Source organism: Solea senegalensis, linkage group LG5 (assembly GCF_019176455.1).
Source record: "Solea senegalensis isolate Sse05_10M linkage group LG5, IFAPA_SoseM_1, whole genome shotgun sequence".
In the NCBI taxonomy this organism is placed as follows: domain Eukaryota; kingdom Metazoa; phylum Chordata; class Actinopteri; order Pleuronectiformes; family Soleidae; genus Solea; species Solea senegalensis.
The window spans coordinates 1,568,668-1,589,592 of record NC_058025.1 but is presented as its reverse complement, the minus strand read 5'-3'; the positions used below and the strand labels follow the sequence as shown (position 1 = coordinate 1,589,592).

General features: G+C 42.2%; 2 protein-coding genes across 4 annotated transcripts in view; one reads left to right on the top strand and one right to left on the bottom strand.

Moving 5' to 3' along the window:
- The first annotated feature begins 612 nt into the window (after positions 1 to 612).
- Positions 613 to 20,925, top strand: part of tncb (tenascin Cb) — a 96,663-nt gene continuing 76,350 nt past the window's right edge. For all 3 annotated transcript variants that reach the window (XM_044025687.1, XM_044025686.1, XM_044025684.1), the window contains exon 1: positions 613 to 719. The gene's annotated coding sequence lies outside the window, so the exon portion shown is untranslated. The remainder of the gene's footprint in view (positions 720 to 20,925) is intronic.
- On the bottom strand, positions 16,850 to 19,096 carry LOC122769273 (nuclear factor 7, ovary-like). Its single transcript, XM_044025689.1, has 2 exons — positions 19,012 to 19,096; positions 16,850 to 18,933 (listed from the first exon to the last, which is right to left on the bottom strand). Exon 2 carries the CDS (start codon positions 18,926 to 18,928, stop codon positions 17,576 to 17,578), a length of 1,353 nt encoding a protein of 450 aa, XP_043881624.1. The 5' UTR covers positions 18,929 to 18,933; positions 19,012 to 19,096; the 3' UTR covers positions 16,850 to 17,575.

The following is a 20,925-nucleotide window of genomic DNA, read 5'->3' as shown; positions in this document are numbered from 1 at the left end:
TCGCTCAGATGAGGACAAATGTAGGTCAAAGCTCCTTCATGTCTTTTCTGAGCAGGACCTGATTAAAGCGGCGACAGATAAACTCTCTGTCGCTGCAAACTTACACCGCGCATGAATGTTTGTGTGTTTTTTGCAGTTTTTTTGTCGTCTGCGTGACTCAATGGGAATTCCCCCGTCCACGCGTCTCTGACTCAGGAACCCCCGGGACCGGATTACCCAGCTGTCAATCAGTCATACAGGCGTTGATGAAAGCCCACCATGATACGTTCCAACAGATGGCGTGGTCACCACCAACACAGGCATGCAGCGACCCTCAACCTCCACCCTCCACCCTCCTAAACCAGGATCCAGTCCCTGGTAAGAGTCTATAAGCTCCTTAAAATCATCTTACAGTATCTCTAATTTAGGTCTTCATCTCAGTGTCGTTGATGATGATGATGCTCATGATTTGTGCAGAAATGTCTCCATGAGTGGAAGAATCTGTGGCCGTGCTTCAGATAATAGCATGCTGGGGGTCTGATGGCAGTGGGTGGGTGTATTTTGGGGCAGGGCGGTGACCTCTGACATCTGGGAGGAGGAGGAGGAGGAGGAGGAGGAGGAAGCAGAGCCAGAGCAGGTGTCTCTGCCGACATCTGCGTCAGTTCACTGGGGAATCACGAGCATCCTGCAGCTCCTGCACTGATGGAACCACGGAAGTGACCAGGATCCACGTTTACAAGGTAAGCACGAATCCCGTCTCTGTCACAGAATCTTTTTTGAGTTTGCTTTTATTCTTTTTACCTCATTTACACAAGATGAATGACACCTTTGTGGTGGAATCTGAGCAGTTTTATTTGACAGGTTAATGACACAATAGTAAAAGTTGGTACTCGTTGGTTGGGATGTGGACAATTTCATATGTAACTCAATACATTTTATTATTTATGTAAATGTTCACATGATGCAATAAAACTCATAATGTAGACATCAAATTTTCAATTTCAAATTAAAATCAGCCAAATCTAAAACGGATTATGTTTGAATAGACGTTTCAAAAATAAAGAATAATATTAATGTGCTTATTTATACATTTATTATTTGACCACAGTTGTGTGAGTGAGCTCAGCTGAAAAATTCATTGTCTCACTTTGTCAGTGCTTCAACCTAATCATTTGAAATTGCTAAGAAACCTGACAAAGTAGCTGCTCGTTGCTGAGAAACCAAGATGCTAGCTACAAGTTTCTAAAAAAAAGTAGCTCAGAAATGAGCTACTGACTGTTAATTACAAAACCTAAAAAAGATCGAGCTGTAGTTAGAATTAATCTAAGAAACTAGGCGTTGTTTGCTGAAAAGCTTTATGAGAATTGGAAGGAAATTAGCATTAGGGCTGAACAATTTACTGAATAAAAATAAATAAATCACAAAATGGCTTCCTGTAATTTTCAAATCACAGGAGGAGCAATATTCCCTACAGCCAGAATGTGTGAGAAAAGAAACCATTTTATATTAAATATTGTCCTTTTCTCTCCACACACGTCATGTTTCTCACAGATCTGCACAAATATCACACAGTTATCATTTTAAATATGTTATTCAAGTCAAAATGACAATAATTATGTAATAACTACCATTTCCTCTCATATAACGATAGCAATTTCATTCCAAATGAAAAAATCTGCCGTTCAGTCCTAATCAGCATTCGTCTGTTGATAATATGCAGTATTTGTACTTTTAACTGATTCCTATCAGTTAATATGCCTCTGGTTGGTACATAATCCAGATTAACTGCTTTTTCCTGATGAATATTCAACACTTCTACACTTTCTATGCTCCGAGAGTGTGCGTGTGTGTGTGTGTGTGGCCTTGACCCAGATCTCTTACACACATTAAAAGACAGAAATCTTTGGATGTTGCGTGTCATACAATATTGATGTTTACACACATCAACCCACTTTCCTCCTGAATCCTGACGGTCAAACACCCCCACACGTCTCATCTCTGCAGCTCTGACACACTTTCACATCCACACCTGAACATCACGTCTCGCGCGTTCTCTTCAAACCACAGATTGTAATCTGGTGAATGTGTAGGCCGATGCAGGAGGAGCAGGTCATTGTGTTACAGAGGTTGATTTACATTGACCTGAGGAGAGAGGAGAGAGTCTGATTTTGAAATTCTGAGCATGTTCAGGGCCGAAGGTGAAGGAAGAAGCCGCTGTCTTATTACGATAGGTCTGGTGTTTGATTTAAAAAGAAAAGGACAATGCAATGTCATTTTTTCCTTGTGTAATTCATCTCTTCTACCTCTATAGACATTTAGATTCAGGATGTTCAAACACATTTTACACTTATGTAGACGAGTAGACTTTATTGGTTTGTTGATGGTTGTGTTTTTGTCCCATTACATTTTTAAAATGGCATATTTTCATGACACAACACTGTTTTGAATCGTGCACCTGGCACACTGCTCATAAAACGCATACAAACTAAACTGCAACTAAGCTTTTACAAACAATAATAAATAATCTACATCTAAGTGAATTTAAAAAAACTAAAAGTCAAAATGAAATAGAAACTAAAACTAATGAAAACTCCAGAACTATAGCCGTGTTTCCACCATGTGGTCTGGTTCAGTTCCATTCGTTGCTTTGGTTACAGAGTAAAATGGTACAGCCAGGGTGGAGCTAGACTGGCTCCTCCCACGACAGTCAGCTGATTGGTCAGAAAAACTTCACTCGCTGGTGATCGAGGTAAATATCTGATGGAAGTCGAGGCAAACGGCCATAAACCGAGCGGGGAAAAAAGAGCTGCTGGACGTCCTCCTTTGTTGTGTCGCGTTCAACGTCGTTGTTCGCTGTCGTCGCACCAGTACGACTTCACGATACTGGACCGTACCAAAGTGAACCTGAGAGAACAGAATTCATGATTACATAAAAATGACACATCTGAAGACATGAAACAATGTCATTATTCAGCATCAGGGCGACCTCTCAGCTCTGCTCAATCCATCGCAGCCTTGTCAAAAGTTTTTAAATAAAGGAATAGTTAGTGTTTGTTGACTGGTGGATCAGCAGGTTTACTGGAGGAGAATCGGGGGTGGGGTTCTGGGGCCTTGCTGATCTGGTTTGAGTCTGTCTGGGGACAGGATTAGGGTCTGAGCGTGGAGGTGAGGACACCGACTGAGCCCGACATCCCAGCACCGACTAATTAACCTGACAACACACTTTGATTGATCTGCTGCTGATAATCCCTTCACTGTAGATTCCAGAATATGATGTGATTACACACATACTGTTGTGAGATTATATCTCATGGATGATCTGTAGATGGGATTGTGTTGTGATCTCTCAGTTGATGCGAGACTCGTCTTCTGACTGGTTTTATTGTTATTATTCTGTCGTGACAAAGTGACTGAGATTAGCTCTGATCCTGCTTATGAGGACTCGTTGTAATTAGACGAGATACGAGTGATCCCGTTTACTGCTGACTTCCTCTGTTAACTGCGCTTCAGAGGGAATAATTAAGTGTAATGAATAAAGTGGAGGCTGCGGTGTGGAACACACGCTGTAATGAACCAGTCACTGTAATCCTGGTGACATTTAAACGCCGCACTTTCATTAGTGCTTTAATGTTTAATGACGAGTTTATGGATTATACACCTGTCCAATGTTTGCCTGTTTATTCAAGTGACATCTCTTTTATTTTTAATCTAAACAACGTCAAGATTGCACCACGAGAACGGCCATGAATTCCGTTACATCGAGATAACGGAATAATCCATTCATTATCAAGGGGATAATTGTCTGTTATCTTGGTTATAATGGTTCATTTATCTGCTTCACGGTGAGTCTGGGTGGTTGGACTCGACCTGTATTGAACTTGTCATGTGAAAAGTGTCCCTGGAAGCACACACACACACACACACACACACACACATATCTGGACAGGTTTTTAGCTGCTACTAACTAAAGTTTTATCAGGTCAGTAAAGAATCCACAAAGTGAAGTTTTCAGTCAAAGTGTTTTCCAAGTCTTTGAGTGGATAGGAATAAGTGGAAGGATGGAGGAGGAGGTAAAACAGGGGGTTAAAAAATGCCACAAACAGAGCTGTGAGGATGGAGGAGGTGCAGGTTTACACACACACACACACACACACACACACATGAACTACAGCCCTGCAGCCAGTGGATATTCCACAGACTTAGTTCCCCTCTGAATATGTAATGAGTTTAAAATGCACGATGAGCCGCTGGTTGATTGCTGGAAAAGCATCTGTGATCCACGCGGCACATTCAGGATAATCTGCTGCCAAAGATAACGGGGCGGAACAAAGCTGAGAGAGAGAGACAGGGAGAGAGAGAGACAGGGAGGGAGAGAGAGAGAGAGAGATGGCTGCAGGCAGAGGAAACCCTCGCTCACTGCAGCCCCAGATCCTCACACACACTCCTTGCAGCTATTTGATTGACAAATACCCTTGTTTATGTTCGGTCATCTTGTGTGTGTGTGTGTGTGTGTCTGTGTATGTCTGTGTGTGTGTGTGTGGGGGGGGGTCTCAGGACTAAACCATCTTCGCTACTTCTCATAAACTCATAAACACAACTTTACCTTTACGTTGTTTTTTGTTCTTAAGAAGTTTTTCCGTGAATACGAATGCACGTCCAGTATTGGTTTCCTCAGCATTGTCGTAGGTTTGTTTTCATCGACAGACGCAGAAACACTTCAGTGGCTTCTTCAGATTCACAGCACGTGTCCTTGTTGCTTGGAAAAGAAAAACGAGTTCAGACGCTTACTTTATACTTTGAATCCACATTACCATCTGATTTGTGTTGATGATCAAAACATTTGTTCCATTAAAGGAATTTTATATCGACCCCTGACTGCACATATGATACCAGTTCTTCTAGAAGTCCAACCTACACAACTACTGACTGGAAATGTCAGTCAGTCAGTCAGTCATCATCATCTAACCGCTTTATCCTCCACCAGAGGGTCGCGGGGGGTGCTGTGCCAGTCTCAGCTACATCGGGCGATAGGCGGGGTTCACCCTGGACAGTTCGCCAGTCCATCGCAGGGCCACACACAGATAGAGACAAACAACCACTCACTCCTATGGTCAATTTAGAGTGTCCAATTTACCTAATCCCCACATTGCATGTTTTTGGACTGTGGGAGTAAGCCGGAGAACCCGGAGAGAACCCACGCACACACGGGGAGAACATGCAAACTCCATGCAGAAAGGCCCTTGTTCCAACCGGACCCGGGTCTTCTCGCTGCAAGGCGAGAGTGCACATGTACAGCATGTAGACTAGTAGAGCCAGGCCTGTATGTGATGTGTGCGTCGTAATGACACACAAGACACATAAACGACGCGGCCAGCACCTGCTCAGAGTCTGTCCAAGATCAGAACACGTGAGCACACGGTGGAACAGCACCTCTTCATTGAGTGTTCACTTCACACCAGTGGAGAACCTTCTCTTCCTCGCCTCCTTTGAGCAGTGAACTAAAGAGACATTATTCCCTTAATTGCAGCACTAAAGCATCAGTTGAGACGGACCATGGAGTGAAAACAATGAAAAGTGCACTGTTAAGAGTCTGTCAACACGTTTTTCCTAAGATCTACTCGCATCCCGAGCACTGCAGCGCGACTGTACTCGATCCTCGTCATAAAGATCGTTGCATTGCGGTGCATCCCTAACGTTCTGGTCGTTGTATGATGAGCTGCAGGTCTTTTCAGTTGTTGTGTACAGAGACATTTCCATCTACGTCCCTCGGCCTCTTGGAAGTGGGAGGCGGCTTCACCCTCTTCAGAGATTGGGATGCAGTCTGCTGCTGTTTTCAGGTGTTTTTCACTTGGTGAACCATAGGACTTCCAAAATGCCCCGTTCATTGCAGTCAGACATCAGTATCTACACCATAAATCTTTAAATGAAGATGTTTTCCAATATTTTCTATTTACTTTCATCATCGTTGGATCATGTTGCCAGAAATAGAAACATGATCTGTATTTTCCGATGAAACAAATGTCTTTTCACTGCACCGCTCTTGTACTCGACATTTGTCAGCATCATCAGCTCTGCAGGTGTCGTCTCTGATTTTAACCTCAGGCTCTTTGTGGTGTAAGACGATCTCCACAGAAGTCGCTCAAACTCCCACAGTTTCACTCGAGAAGGAACGACGTCGTTACAGGCGATTCAGTGAGTGGCTTGTTTTTTAGTCATTTTTCCAACATGAATCCACAGAGACTGAAGGATTTGGGCTTTGTCTGCGGGAGCCACACTTGTGTAGAAACACCTCGAGAACACTTCTTTTATGAAACTGGGATCATTAGAGAAGCAGTTGATTGTCGAGTTTTATTCAATTCGAAGGTTTCTGAGCTGTGACCAGATGTGTGAAGGCCATGTCGTCATCTCTGAAACACTCTGCTCGTACTGAAGCTCCATTTCAGACTCGGAGGCATCTTTGAAGTTCTGGAGGAGCACGTTGCAGAGTAGGTGTAGTTGAACTGAGCCAGTAGGAGGCACTTTAACTGCTGATAAATCATCACAACAGACCTTTGAAACTACAGTATAAAACGTCTTTCTCATGTTTGACTCACCAAAGATATGACATGACTGAGACTAAAGGTCAAAGAAAGCGATGATTTTCAGGATAGAATGAGATTTGAAAAACAATAATAAGTCTTTGGGAAAGTTGGTCAGATTAGACTGAGCACAGAGTCTGGATTGGGAACCTCAGAGTTTGGGTCCGCAAACAAATTTGCATAAATTTGCGACCTTTTATTGAAGATTTATGTGTTGTTTTATTTCATTTATCTCTTGGAAATGATTTGTTTACCAGTTTAAAATATTGGAACGTAAAGTTATGGCTGTGTTTGGGTCATTTTTCCCCGGTATAGAAAGTTTGGGAAACACTGGGTTAAATGTTATGGAATTTTTGCTCATAATTGCATAAGGAAAAATAAACTGCCTACTGTAGATGTAAGAACCTGAGCAGCATACTAAACAGTATATACTGTGTGTGTGTTCACATGTGTGTGTGGGCCCATTCTGTGATCTGATCCAGTGGAAAGAATTAGACACAGTTTCTTTCTTGTTCCTCTTGTTTGTTCTAGAAATGAAATTTCGGCCGGTCGGCTTCGACCCCTCTCGGTGTTTCGTGGCATTTTTTAACAAGATCTCCAGCGGCGGGCGCTGAGGAGTTTAAACAGAGCCTTCACTTGGATCCAGTCTCCAGCTGGACTTGAATAACACAGTGACCTAGTTAAGGAGAAGAAGAAGCTGACGGTTTGCCCCCCCGCCTCGTCAGCGCTGACCTGAGACTAACAGAGGAAATGATTTCCTCCCGTTTGTGATGCTCTGAACACGAGAGTGAACGCTGACCATACACGGGAGGTTCATTAGTCAGATTTCCACATTTCCTGATCCGCTCCTCCCAACAGTCATGGAAGTGTGTTGTGATTGAAGGATCTGGTACTGTGAGGAGTTTTTAGATAATCTGAACGTCAGTGTAAATGTCAAACGTGTTTAAAATTCGAAATCAGTGACATGGCAATTGAGCAGAAACTCAATTAGTAACTATCCAGGGTCAATTTCTGTAAGACAGTAAGTGGAGCTCATCTTCTGTTACTTCCTGTCAAATGTCAAAGTCAAATGTGTTGTGTGTTGCATCTACATTTCAATGCTAAACGTGCGCTAAAACGCGACAAGAACAAGTCACTTCAGTGCACTCAGAATCAGCCGTTTATCACGGATGACGGATCGTCGTACGCGATTTTCGTATTCCTGTAGCAGCCTTTGCATTAAAACCACATGAAGTTCAGCTTCACACAACCGTCACTTCCAGTGAAGCTCAGCTTCTCTGGTAGGCAATGGAGCAGTGGGTGGGGCACAGATGGTGGTCTTCTGCATGATGTTTGGAGGAAGCGTCTAAAAGGCGGAGCCAGTTTTTGATTGACAGTGTTGCAGAAAAATTGTCTTTTATGCTTCAGCCTCTGTGCGTTATTTACTGCGATATAGAACATTTTCATTTACATATATTTTATTTTACATAATTTCTTGTTCTAGTTGTTCGTTTGCAGAATGTATGTGTAAATAACTGGGCCTGAAATGAGCTTCACCTGTTCCCCAGACCAGCATCCACCTCTGTAACTAACTGAGTAGCTAGCCAGCTAATTTTCTGCCTATCACTTTCCATGAGATTCCAAATCCCTGAAATCCCTTGAATTGCCAGGTGTGGCCACATTTGAGACAAATAATAAAACTTCAGTTTGAAATCACCTCCAGCTTAAGCTGCAATAAGCCATGTTGATGCCCCACATTTTGCCCCAACCTGTCTAGGCAGATGCTACACATCTTTGAGTCTGGTTCTGTCAGAGATTTCTTCTTCTTCTGTTGAAACTGTTAGGTTTCAACAGAAAACTGTGATGTTGTACAGAGCCTTGAGATAATGTATGTTGAATTTAATTGAATTGATCAATCTTCTCATGTTTTTTGTTAAAATTTGCAATGGAAAATATAGCATAACAGCACAAGACTTACTAGCTAGCTGACAGATTCTGACGAGCTAATTTACCACCTAATTCTTAGTTTCTGTAAGATCCCAAATCCCTGGAATCATCACTCTGAAAGCTTTTGAAATGCCAAGTGTGAGGTCCTGTGTCTTGACTGGATCATCTACTACTGTGCAGTGTTGAAAATTGGTTGTTGTTGTTGTTGTGTCTGATGTCTTCCACCTTAAGACTTATAAATCCTGGAGAGTGCATCACACTTGTGTGACACATGATGTCTATCTGGTCACACTGAATCCAAACAGTCCTGTTCTCTGGACTCACGCCACTGGGAGCTGGCAAGAAAAGAACAAGAACCCTCCCCTCATCTGGGCCCCAGCTTTTCCCCGAAGACCAGTGGAGAGTGAGGCTTCAGCTTCGCTACAGTCAAGTGCAGTTGGCACCCAATTAATGGTAGGAAAAGGTGAGGAGAAGGGTAGAAGAAATATCTTGCACAGCACTTTTCTCAGGCTCCTGTTTCCATGGGTACGAGCTCTCCAGAGAGCTGATGTCACAGGTATCTGTACCACAGAGCCACTTCCTGTGAACTCAATTACAGCTTTTCTCTCATCAGTCGCAAACTCTTCTGAGGACGTGTGGATTTGCCAGATTCTCTCTCTGATCTGGATTTATGTAAAGGATTACATTTACTCATGTCAATTGAGCAGGTTTTTTGTGTACTTGTAGTTCAAGTAAATTTTGAAAATTTGTCATTTTACTTGTACTTAAGTAAAACCTTATCAAAATAGTGGTACTTTTATTTCAGTAGAATATTTCAGAACTCTTTGCACCTCTGTCACTTTGAGACTTCTATTTCTTTTCTCACCCTCGGTCCAGGGAGAGAGAAAAAGAGATAGAGTGAACAAACGCTCACTAACAGATACGCTTACCGTCTGCGTTAGAAGAGTTATACTTTTAGCAGAGTGCATTGTGGGTGTTGCATTCCTGAGCAAAGCCAAAGGCATGTGCCAGAGAGCCGAGAGCCCCCCGAGAACCCCGGGAGCGTGGGATGTTGTCTGCGTCTTTATTGGACGCTGATGAGCCCTAAGTGATCTATGTCAGTGCTGCTGTGAAGTGTAAACTTCCAGCGACGTAGATTTAAGTGTGTCCACGCTCCACATTTCCCAGGCTAAATGTGTTTACATAGCACGCGCGGCTCCACCGTGCACTCTGACTAAGTGGCTGTTAAAACACTTGCCCGTCTTCGACCCCCCTCCGACTGGTTAATGGCTAAGTGATGATGTGCAGGAGGTCAGACGGTCGGCTGCCGTGACCGTGGAGTTGTGCGTCGGTGCGACCTGTGTGTTGTCTTTCTGCTGCTCACTATCCTTCCTCCTGATGTTGTGTTGCGTGAGCAGTGGAGGTGTGTATCTGTACCTTAGAGCATGATTATCTACCTACACACGTACGATTAAAGGAAATACGATGAAAGCTTCAACTGATAGTCTTTGTTTTATGTAGACATTCATTTTACAATCAGTGCTTCAGCCGTTTGCACTTCAGACGACATATAGGCTAAGGATTAAACATTTAAGACCCATCCATCCATCTTCTCCTGCTGTATCCTCCATATTGTTTGTCTTTACCCGACAATGAATCTTTTACTTTTACAGTGCTGCTAGTAATTAAAAAAATAGCTGCTAGACGCCAAGAAACTAGTAAAGTTGTTGCTAGAAAACTAGTTGCAAGCTGCTAAGAAGGCTAGGAACTAGCTGCTAGATGGTAAAAGCTATGAAGCTAGTTGCTAAAAAGCTTTAAATCAGTTGCTAGATGCTAGTACCTCCTGCTAGTTACTAAGGAGTTAATAAAGCTGCTGCTAATTGCAGAGAAGCTAGTAAAGTAGTTGCTCAATGCTAAGAAACGAGCTGCTTGTTTGCCAAAGCTATGAAACAACCTGGTAGTTGTTAAAAAGCTAAGAAAAAATGCGAGTTTTTGCTAAAAGCAAATGATTTTCAGTTTCAAAGTAGTTAAGAAAGTGGCTTTTTTGAGTTGAAGTGTGTGTGTATGTGTGTGTGTATATACACGTATATATGGGTTGATTGATTTCATTGGTTTATTACAACTGTTTGTAGTACGCATTCTTATTTTCTTTGCTGTAGTAATTTATGTTTTATTGTACAGCACTTTGTGATATAAACTTACTTATTTACTTATTTTAAATATTTTCAAACTGTAATGTGTTCCTGTATATTATTTAAAAGACATGAAATTAAAGTAGTTGCTAGTAATTACAAAGCATTAAACAAAAACCTTTCAATTCTTATTGATCTTATAAGTCACTTGTTCCATGTGTACAGTGTCTCCAGACACTTAACTCTCTGCAGACATGTTGTCATTAGGAAGTAACCAATTTAACCATAATTAACCAGCCATTGACTGGTTGTTTAACTAATTCACATCATGTTGTTGTGACAAAGCTACAGTAATGATTGCTCATGTTGGAGGGAACTGCTGCTCTGAGATTCTCAGATGTAATCAGCATCTGTTTATCAGCTCAGTACAGACACAGTGTGGCGAGCAGCCGTGATGAGGTCATCGTCCTGCAGGGCTACTGTTACGTGACGCGACGCGACAGGTCAGACGAGCAGCTACCGGATTCAGACGTGGTTTCACTGTCTGTGAATCCGTAAACCATTTATTTTATTAACCAAACTCACAGCTCAGCTGAGCTCCGTCCTGGCTCTGATAATGAAAACGCTGCGGGTTTTTCTCAACAGATTACGTGCAGATGTTTCTGCAGCTGCGTGACTCATCGTTTCAAATCCAGATCTGCCATTAAGTCTCCTGATGTCATCATCGAGTCAACCGCAGCGTTCTCCTGGGAACACACGAGAGGAAGAGTTATATCTGTAGTGGATCCTGAAAATTACAACTCTTAAACAAATGACAACATGCCCCACACACACACACTAGATAATAAGTGTGAGACAGTGGAACATGGAAAAAGTGACACACGAGATCAATGACAATGAAACATGACTTGAGTAAAAGCAGCAAAGGAAGAAACATTTTAGGAAATACATTCATTTGTTTTACTTTACTTTATTTACTTTTAGTGCTGTAGCTTTTAACTCTATGTATGTGGATATAATTACACGTTTAATACACACAGGCTACAACAGAAGATTGGGGCCAAAAAAGAGAATAAAGTCGGAATATTTTTATCGTAATTTTACGACTTTATTCTCAAAAGATTAAATATTTCTTCTCTTCAGTTTGGCCCTAATGCCACAGTCAATACATTTGAAATGAGTATAAAATATGTAACAAAAAAGGGTAAAGAAATCTTAGTTCTGTCTAAGTAAATATTTGAGCTGTTAAGGGATTGACTTTTGAGGAAAAAAAAATTGGGATTAATTTTAAATCATTTTTATTCTGCAGCTCACCACAGTTTTTAAGTCCCATATAAATATTAACAGTATAAAGTGACTTTTTACAGTGTACTTTCATTCCTCTGACTGCTCGTCTCGTCTCTGTCTCGCGCTGAGTGTTTATGTCCATGTGCTTGTGTATCACAGTATAAAAGGAAGTATTGGACATCATAAAAAGTCTAATAAATTCTACCATGTTTGATATCATTGTTCAGAGGAAACGACCTCTGTCTTCACGCAGCAGCAGCAGCAGCAGCAGCAGCAGCAGCAGCAGGTCATTGTTGTCAGTGTAATTTACAGCCGCAGCTGTTGTATCTGCAGACTTGAACAGAAATCCATCCAAAGCCTTTTGTGTTTATAGTTTGTGTGTCACACCGTGTAATGGTTTGGTGTTCAGGAGCCATTATTCATCCTTCCCCTGTCAGACGTCTCCACTCAGAGCCTCAGTATCAATTATTAAGACAGGTATGGAGCGGCCTGTGTGTAATGTAAGCTCTCTTTCATCAGCGTGCAGGGAGGGAAAGTTGTCCTGCTTTGGAGAAGATAGTGAAAATTCAACTATCAATCAACGTTTCCTTTCGACCCGAGTCAACAAAGCCCTTAAAAAAACACTTAAATCACACTTACTTTAAACATAAAAAGGACGAAAACACAACACTTTAGAGAAGATCAGGATTATTGGAGCCCAGAAAATACAAACATTAGAGTTTTTTATTTACTTCAGAATCAGAAATACTTTATTCATTCCCAGGGGGAAATTGCTTTTTTTTCTTAAAAGAGATAAACAAATATCATATAACAACAGATATGTGTCACAATATGAATCACTGAATTATCTTAATAACAATAACATCAGCAACATTTTTTTAGCAAACACTATTAAACAAACATGACTAATTTGAATTATAGATGCCTCAGCTTCATATGGAAATGGAAAAGAAACATTTAAAGAATAAATGTCACATTAAAAAGGGGAAATATTCATGTCTTCATGGTCATAACATCCTTATTATTATTATTATTATTATTTAGATGATTTACACAAAGTTTCTCTCGAAATATGATCTGTGTTGTTGTGAAAACTTGCAGAGTAACTATGAGATAAATATTTGATGGAAACAGTTCTGTAGGTGCCAAAATAAACACAAACCAAACATGGCTTATTCAGGGTTCTCACAGGTCCTTGAAATCCTTGAATGTTTGTGAATATAAAAAACAAATAATAGTTGACCTCCCATCTTGACCTGTGTCAGCATATATAGCCTGAATTTGAAGGAATTGGCCCTGGAAAGTAGTTTAATTTGAGGGAAATGGTCATGGAAAGTCCTTGAAAGGTCAACACAACTTGCCGAATTTCAGCGTTAACTTTGGGAGCGCCGTCATGTGAAAGTATCAACGTAAGTGTTTCTCATCCGTAAGTAAACGGTGAAACTCACCATGTTCTTGTCTGGCTCCGTGTGGTTGTTGTGAAACCACAGACGACGGCGATTTCTTCTCTGCAGACGGTTCCACGACACAGAGTGCAACAATGGTGAAAGGACTTCTGTTTAACACAGCATTGGAATCATTGAAGAATCGTATGATGAGGAATCTGAAGATTCCCGCCTCTGATGTGTCTCCGGTCTCATTCTAACACATACAGCACATAAACATGTTCACAGAAGAGGCTCAGAGTCCACACTGACGCTAAATCACAGCTCAGTCCCAGAGCGATTTTCCTTTACGACAGAGTGTGTCTGAGCGTCAGCAGAGAGCTGGAAGCTTGTGCTTCATCACTTTGTCTCCGACTCCAAGAAACACACAGACGTATGAAGCGAGAGGAGACACATCACAGCTCAGAGTTTCACTGAGGCTGTGACATCAGCTCCAGACGCTTCCACAGACACGGGGACCATCCATCCAGGCTGAAGATGACGTGTCATCATGGAGGATCGATACCGGGAAAAAGGTCCTTTGTTCAGTGGGTGAAGAGCCCTTCACTCAGGTCACGGCTCTGTGAACGTGACACTCACCCGAGACTCTCCCGAGACTCACCCGAGACTCTCCCGAGACTCTCCCGAGACTCATACAAGACTCACCTGAGATTAACCTGAGACTCACCCAAGACTAACCCGAGACTAATCCGAGACTCACCGAGACTCACCGAGACTCACCCGAGAATCATCGAGACTCATACAAGACTCGAGACTCACCTGAGACTCACCCGAGACTCTCCCGAGACTCACCCGAGACTCACACGAGACTCTCCGAGACTCACCCGAGACTCACCGAGACTCTCCCGAGACTCATCCGAGACTCACACGAGACTCATACAAGACTCACCTGAGATTAACCTGAGACTCAGACTAACCCGAGACTAACCGAGACTCACCCGAGACTCACCCGAGAATCATATGAGACTCATACAAGACTGAGACTCATACGAGACTCACCCGAGACTCACCCGAGACTCACCCGAGACTCACCCGAGACCTGATTTCTAACCTCATTTCTATTTTGACAAAGAAGCCGTTGAGAAGTCGGGAACACAAACATATCTGGAGCCAGTCATTGTTAGTTATTGTGATCAATACCAGTCGAGAACAATAGCATTTGCATGTGTTTGGTTAAAATTGAACAGAACTATGTGAACGACTGATTTACTGTGAAACAAATACGACAGAAGTGATTTTAATGTGAAAGAAGCAGTGAGATCCTAACTCAGGACTCCTGGGGTTTCTCCTAATTTCAAGACTTTTTCGGACCTTGATGAACTCTGGATATTTTCCTTTTTATATATTCTGTTTTGCTGTGTTTGTCTTCATAGTTTTCTGTTTCCACCGAAATCTTATGCCCTCATGCATGAAGAAATAAGAAAAAAGAAGGAAGAACGTTTCATTCACAGCACAATGAAAGTGCAAACACACAAAGCTCGTCTCACATGATTGTGGGGGAACGAAAAAGCTGCAGCTGACATTTAACTACAATTCAAGAGTCTATATCGTCTGAAAGCAGCAGCAGCTAAACCAGAGCAGTGAAATGACTTCAGCTGATATAGATCATCTCGCTGAAATAGGTCACGTCGGCCCCTCTGAGACCTTTACCACCAGCAGCTTCTCAAACAGGTCACACGCTCGCTACTGGAGGAGGAGAGTCAGACGTGCAGGTTACATTCTTATTCCTGTTGTTTCACGTACAGAGGATATTTTATACGATGCTAGTGTTTGATATAGTTCTGCCTTTACAGCGTCTATTTAGATGAATTTAGAGTGAATATAAATCCCTGTCTGATATTCAAATCCTACAATCACTGTAATTGACCTCTTTCATAAAGGAAAGTGACAGTGAGTTCGATTTAAACTACGTTCCTATGTGACTGCATTACGGAGTTAATGTCAGAGAGAATAACGATAGTTTAAAACATGAAAAAAAAGCAGATGAATCTACCTGTGACGACTTACAGCAACCTTCCACAAGCAGCAGCAGCATCAGCAGCAACAGCAGCAGCAGCAGCATCATCAGCAGCAACAGCAAGCTTGTAGCATTGGTTACTTGGTGACACGTGTTACAGTTACAGGGTTCCTTGAATGCATCTCGTAGCCGATTCGCTAAGCTCAAAATGTTTGAATCCCAGCAGAAGTGAGAAGTTCTTTTGAGTTCATTACACTGTGGAACCCGCAGAAGTGATTTACATTTACAGGGTTTCTTGAATGCATCCCGTAGCCACATCTCTAAGCTCAACATGCTGTGGACCCCCAAAACGTGCTTGAATTTACGGGGTTCCTTGAAGACATCATGAAGCCACAGGACCCTACAGAAGTCTTTACATTTACATGGTTTCTTGAACGCATCTCAGAACTGTTCCTCTAAGTTCAACAGCTGTAGACTCTGCAAAAGTGAATCAGTTCTATGTGCAGACATTATAATCGTCAATCCAAGTGCCTGTTCTTATAAATATTATAATATTTTAATAATTTTCACTAAAACATTTCCACACAGCAGCTTCTGCAGTTCAGTATTCAGCTCATTCACTGCCTCAGGGCGGGTCTTCAGCAGGATTTCTGTCCCTCTTCTGCTTATCAACTGCAGCACTCGCAACCTCTGGGCTGTGAAACGTCTTCTTTAGACTCTGAACAAACTCACAACACACACACTCACACACACACACACAAACACACACACACACAGCTTGAGGTTATCTCTCTCGGGCGCTCATTTGCACCAACACACAACTATTTCAACAGTCTTTGTCTCCAGTTACAAGCAGTCTTTGAGTCTCACGTGTGTGCGCAGTGAATCGTCACACAGTGACCTCCATCCTTCTCGCTCTGACCTCAAACTGCTTCACAAACATCTCCACTGTCTTCAGACTGGCTTCTGTTTCCAGAGTCTTGTGCGGGTTCAGCAGTCGTTTGAGGGATTTATGAGAGAGTGTAAAACTCAGGAGGTTCAGTTTTCAGCAGAGTTCGTGTTTCATCACAGATGAATGAGGCCCTGCAGATACACAACCTTCATGACTCTGCTCACCTTCTGCCTCCAGAGGCTCCACACCGATCACTTACAGTGGACAGGAAGCTGCTGGGACCACACACACACACACACACACTCACAGACGGTGATAGAACCCGGTACATGGTGGTTTTTACGAGGTTCAGGAGACGATCAGACAGAGTCCTCGTCACAACAGTTCCCAGTGTGGACAGAGAACAATGATTATAAGAACAAGAAGAAACCAGAGTGAGTGTGTGAGCAGTGTTTGATGTAAATGTGCTGCTCTCAGCAGGATTAGCAACATCAGAGACGTGAACTCTTACTTTCACTCTTTCACAAGGTGACGTGAAGGATACAACTTTTAACACGGACTCTCTGCAGCTCCCAGAGTCTGAGGCTGAAGGACAGAGTGTGTGTCTGTGTGTGTGTGTGTGTCAGTCAAACATTAACATCAATAAAACAATAAAAAGTCAGTGAGACACAAAGTGATCACAGTCTCTGTATTATATGTTCACATGTTTACACACAGAATCACCTCAACAGGACCAACATGTCACTGATGAAGAAAACCACACACATACCTGATCAAAACCACTTATTATTTGATCAAAACCACTTATTACCTGATCAAAACCACTTATTACCTGATCAAAACCACTTAATTTCCTGATCAAATGCACACTTATTGTTGATAAATGTGTTGTTTTTTTTAAATGTATTCTCAGATAAAGGTTGAAACGTCTACTAAACCAAATCTGAAGAACAATGTCAGAGAAATCATTTTCATACAGTTTAATATGTTTTTCAGGTTAATGAAGGTATTAATTCATAAATTAGTCACATGTTCATAAAGCTACTCTTAACAAGAGTTAACACAGTCACAATATGTTGATTTAAGTACAGAATAACAATAATTAAGCATTTATTAAACATTATTACCATTTATTCATGACCCTTCTTATTAAGTGGGAAACATGCATCCCTTAACTAAGTGTACAGGAGTACAGAATAAGTATTGATTAACTATAATTAGACCCTAATATTTTACTAATATAATATCTTAATATTCAAATCTGAAGAAAAGTTGTCAGTGAAATCATTTTCATACACGTGAAAAAACCACAAACTCTGAAAGGAGAGAAGAACGAGTGAAGAGAGTGAAAGAGACGTGAAGTTGAACAGCTTCACTTCTGTGAACTGTCCCTTTAACCTTCAAACCTTCACTGGTAACATCTTCACTTCAACATCATCAGCATTGTTAATGTATGGAAACATGGTGTGTGTGAAAGTGTGTGTGTGTTTGTGTATGAGTGTGTTAGTATCAGGATCAGAGAAGGACACTTGTCCTCTGTCCCAGTCCAGACTCACTCTGATCTTCTGGATCTTCTTCTTCAGCTGGAGAACAGAGTCTTTACCTGATGATAGTTTGTAGTATTTATCTTTATATAACTGTATCCCCCATAATCCAGACAGTACGTCTTTTCCTTTCCTCTGGTCAGACTCCAAAACTCCCACTGTCCACCATGTATTGTCTCTAACCTGGACGTCCCAGCTGTGAGTTCCTGAGTTCAAACCCTCAGAGCCCAGGACACTGTTGTAATAATCAAACCTCTCTGGATTATCAGGAACCTTCTGTCTGGCTCCTAGTCTCACACTGGTCAGATCTTCAGACACGATGAGTTTTGGATGAGCAGTGTTTGGGTCCAGAACCACAGGACTGTAGGAGACCAAGTCCTTCATCTTGTTCCAGATGTTGAAGGCCAGGTTGCCCAGGTGTTTGGCCTCGTCTATCAGAGCTCCTGAGTGCAGCTGTGGAGGCTCCAGCAGGGGGCGCTGCAGCTCTCTGTAGTTGAGCAGGAAGACAATGTCTTCAGCTCTCAGCTCGTCCTCTGTGGCTCTGACTGTATCTGATAGAGCTTCTATCTCTCTGTGAAGAGCCTCCATCTTCTCCTTCATCATGAGACTCTTCTGCTGCTCTTCCTCCCTCAGTGCAGCCATCCTGGTCTCCTCTTCCTCTTGTAGAAACTGATGAAGCTTCTTAAACTGCTCCTTCATCCGTGTCTCTGTGCGTCGGGCCTGGACATTAATGTGTTCTGCTGTTTGATCAAACTTCACCTGAACTTCTTCCAGACTCTCTAAGTTCTTCTTGAAGGTCTCCAGAGGTTCTTGAAGTAGCTTCTTGTGTTCTTGTGCAGCTTCATCGATGGGTCTGAACTTGTGGCCGATGTGGTTTTTTGAGTCTCTGCAGACGAGACACACTGGCTGCTGATGGTCCAGACAGAAGAGTCTGAGTTTCTCAGAGTGCTGACTGCAGAGAACCTCTGAAGACCTCGGACCTCGCTCCTGTAAGAAGGTCTCGCACAAGTTCTTTAAAACCCGGTTACAGGGTGGTTCATCCTTTGAAGACCTTCTCTTACAAACAGGACAGTCTGGTGTTGGTCTGTCTCTCCACCATAACTTCACACAGTCTTTACAGAAGCTGTGGCTACAGGACAGAAGGACAGGATCTCTGAAGACCTCCTGACAGATGGAACAGCAGAGATCCTCCTCTAACCTGGAGGCCATTTTGTCTGTGAAAACAGAGCAGACACAGAGTGGTCAGTCACATGGTCAGTCACATGGTCAGTGGAGGTTTTTTTCAAACTCACCTTCAGTGTGTGGACGTTTGTCTTCTGCAGCTGGACTCAGTCAGAGGACAGAGTCTGGTCTTCACGCTTCAGTCTGTGTCTCTTCACTCACTGACGGTGACTGACTGTGTTCTGGTTGTTCTTGGGTGAGCCAGGTGAAGGGGGCGGAGCCTGGAGAACAGGTTGTGTTTGAGTCCAAAGTTTAGATTCATCAGCGGAAATGTCGATGGACTCTGATCATCTGTGTGTGTGTGTGTGTCTGTCTGTCATGGAATTGTTGTTGTTAGAATTCCAAAACTAAGAAGTCACAGAAGACAACGTGACTGATACCAAGTGGAGTTGAGTCGAGCTGGACCTGTATAATGGAAAAGAGCTGTTAATGAATGCGTGTCATGGCGTTGCACCATCACTGCTGAAAACAAGCGACAAGGAAACGAGCTTGTTCACACGGATCTTGAGTTTGATCGGAACAGAAGTCGATAAAAACCACGTGTGATTAGGATTCCCAGTAACTTTCATTTATAACCATATAACAAAGAAATCATCAAATACATTTGACAAACATTGATCAACATTTTTCAGCATTTTATGAACAAAACAACTCATCCATTCATCAAGAAAACAATCCACAGATAACTTATTATTTTCAGTTATGAAAACATACATGTTTGAAGCAGTTTTGCAGTAGAATAATGATCTGGTTGTGATCCGTCACATTTTATGACAGAGATAAAATTATATTACAAAACAAACGCTGCAGTTTAAATTTGTTCAGCCACATTTTCTGTTTCAGGTTTTTTATGCCCAGAGTGAAAATATGCACATAAACATGTTAATGGATGGAAACTCAGCTGCTGCTCAGCTACATTCACACAGTCACTTGTGTCTGTTCATGTCGTCACGGAGGCGGTGGGCGGAGCTTATAAAACCACAAAAACACAGCAGCAGTCTTGGATTTTTGCGTGAAAGCAGCGGAAATTTTGTTGAATCCAAACACTTTGCTGGAGTTGAGTTTGGAAAACGGAGCCTGTGATGAGCTGTGGCGTTTCAGAGCGGCGCTGCTGCTGCTGCTGCTGATGATGATGCTGCTGCTGCTGATGATGATGATGCTGCTGCTGCTGCTGATGATGATGATGATCGTCATCCCGCAGGCAAACAAGTTCAAAGCATCAAGTCCTGCAAATAAAAGGGGCAAAAACACAACTTTCCCTCTTAAGTGAAGCACATGAAAGAGCTCCTGACCTGAGACGACCGAGCCGCAGCTTTAATATTCATTCTGTGTTTGTGTGTCGACGCATCTGCTTCTTTCATTTAGGACGTTGACGTGTGCAGTTCAGTCCAGATCAGAGTCACAAAGAGGCGGAAAAGCCACACTAAATTTTAGTTGGGATAGTACAATATCACTGTTTCATGTCCCGATACCAGTACTGATATTTTAGACTTTTTAAACTATGAAGCTGTTAACACCACATTTGTGCTCAGTGATTTTAAGCTATTTCATAAAAAGACACAATTATGTAACTGTGTAACGTAAAGAAAGTCCAGTGATTTTGACCAGTATCGGACCGATACCGATATTCATGCCTAGTAAATGTCCAGTAAATTTGATTTGATTTTGATTTTGAATCTGATTTTTAAAGTCTGCATATCGTGAAGCATGTGACCAGGGATGAGGACGATTCCACGTTTTTTGTGTCCGACACCGATATCACAAACTCGAGTATCAATCAATAACCATATCAGTCCAATACAGTAATACATTTTAGACCATTTATGAACGTATGAAGCTGCTAACAACACATTTATGCTGAGTCATTTCAAAGACACAATTCTCTAACTGTGTAACAGATATTGTTTTCCCCCCAAAAGAAGAAATAAACAGCCCAAACATGACTCAGCTAAAATGCTGTCTCTGATTTTTTTATCCAGCCGATA

Excerpts from the sequence above, each read along its gene's own strand:
- LOC122769273 (XM_044025689.1), bottom strand. The coding sequence starts at position 18,928 with ATGGCCTCCAGGTTAGAGGAGGATCTCTGCTGTTCCATCTGTCAGGAG.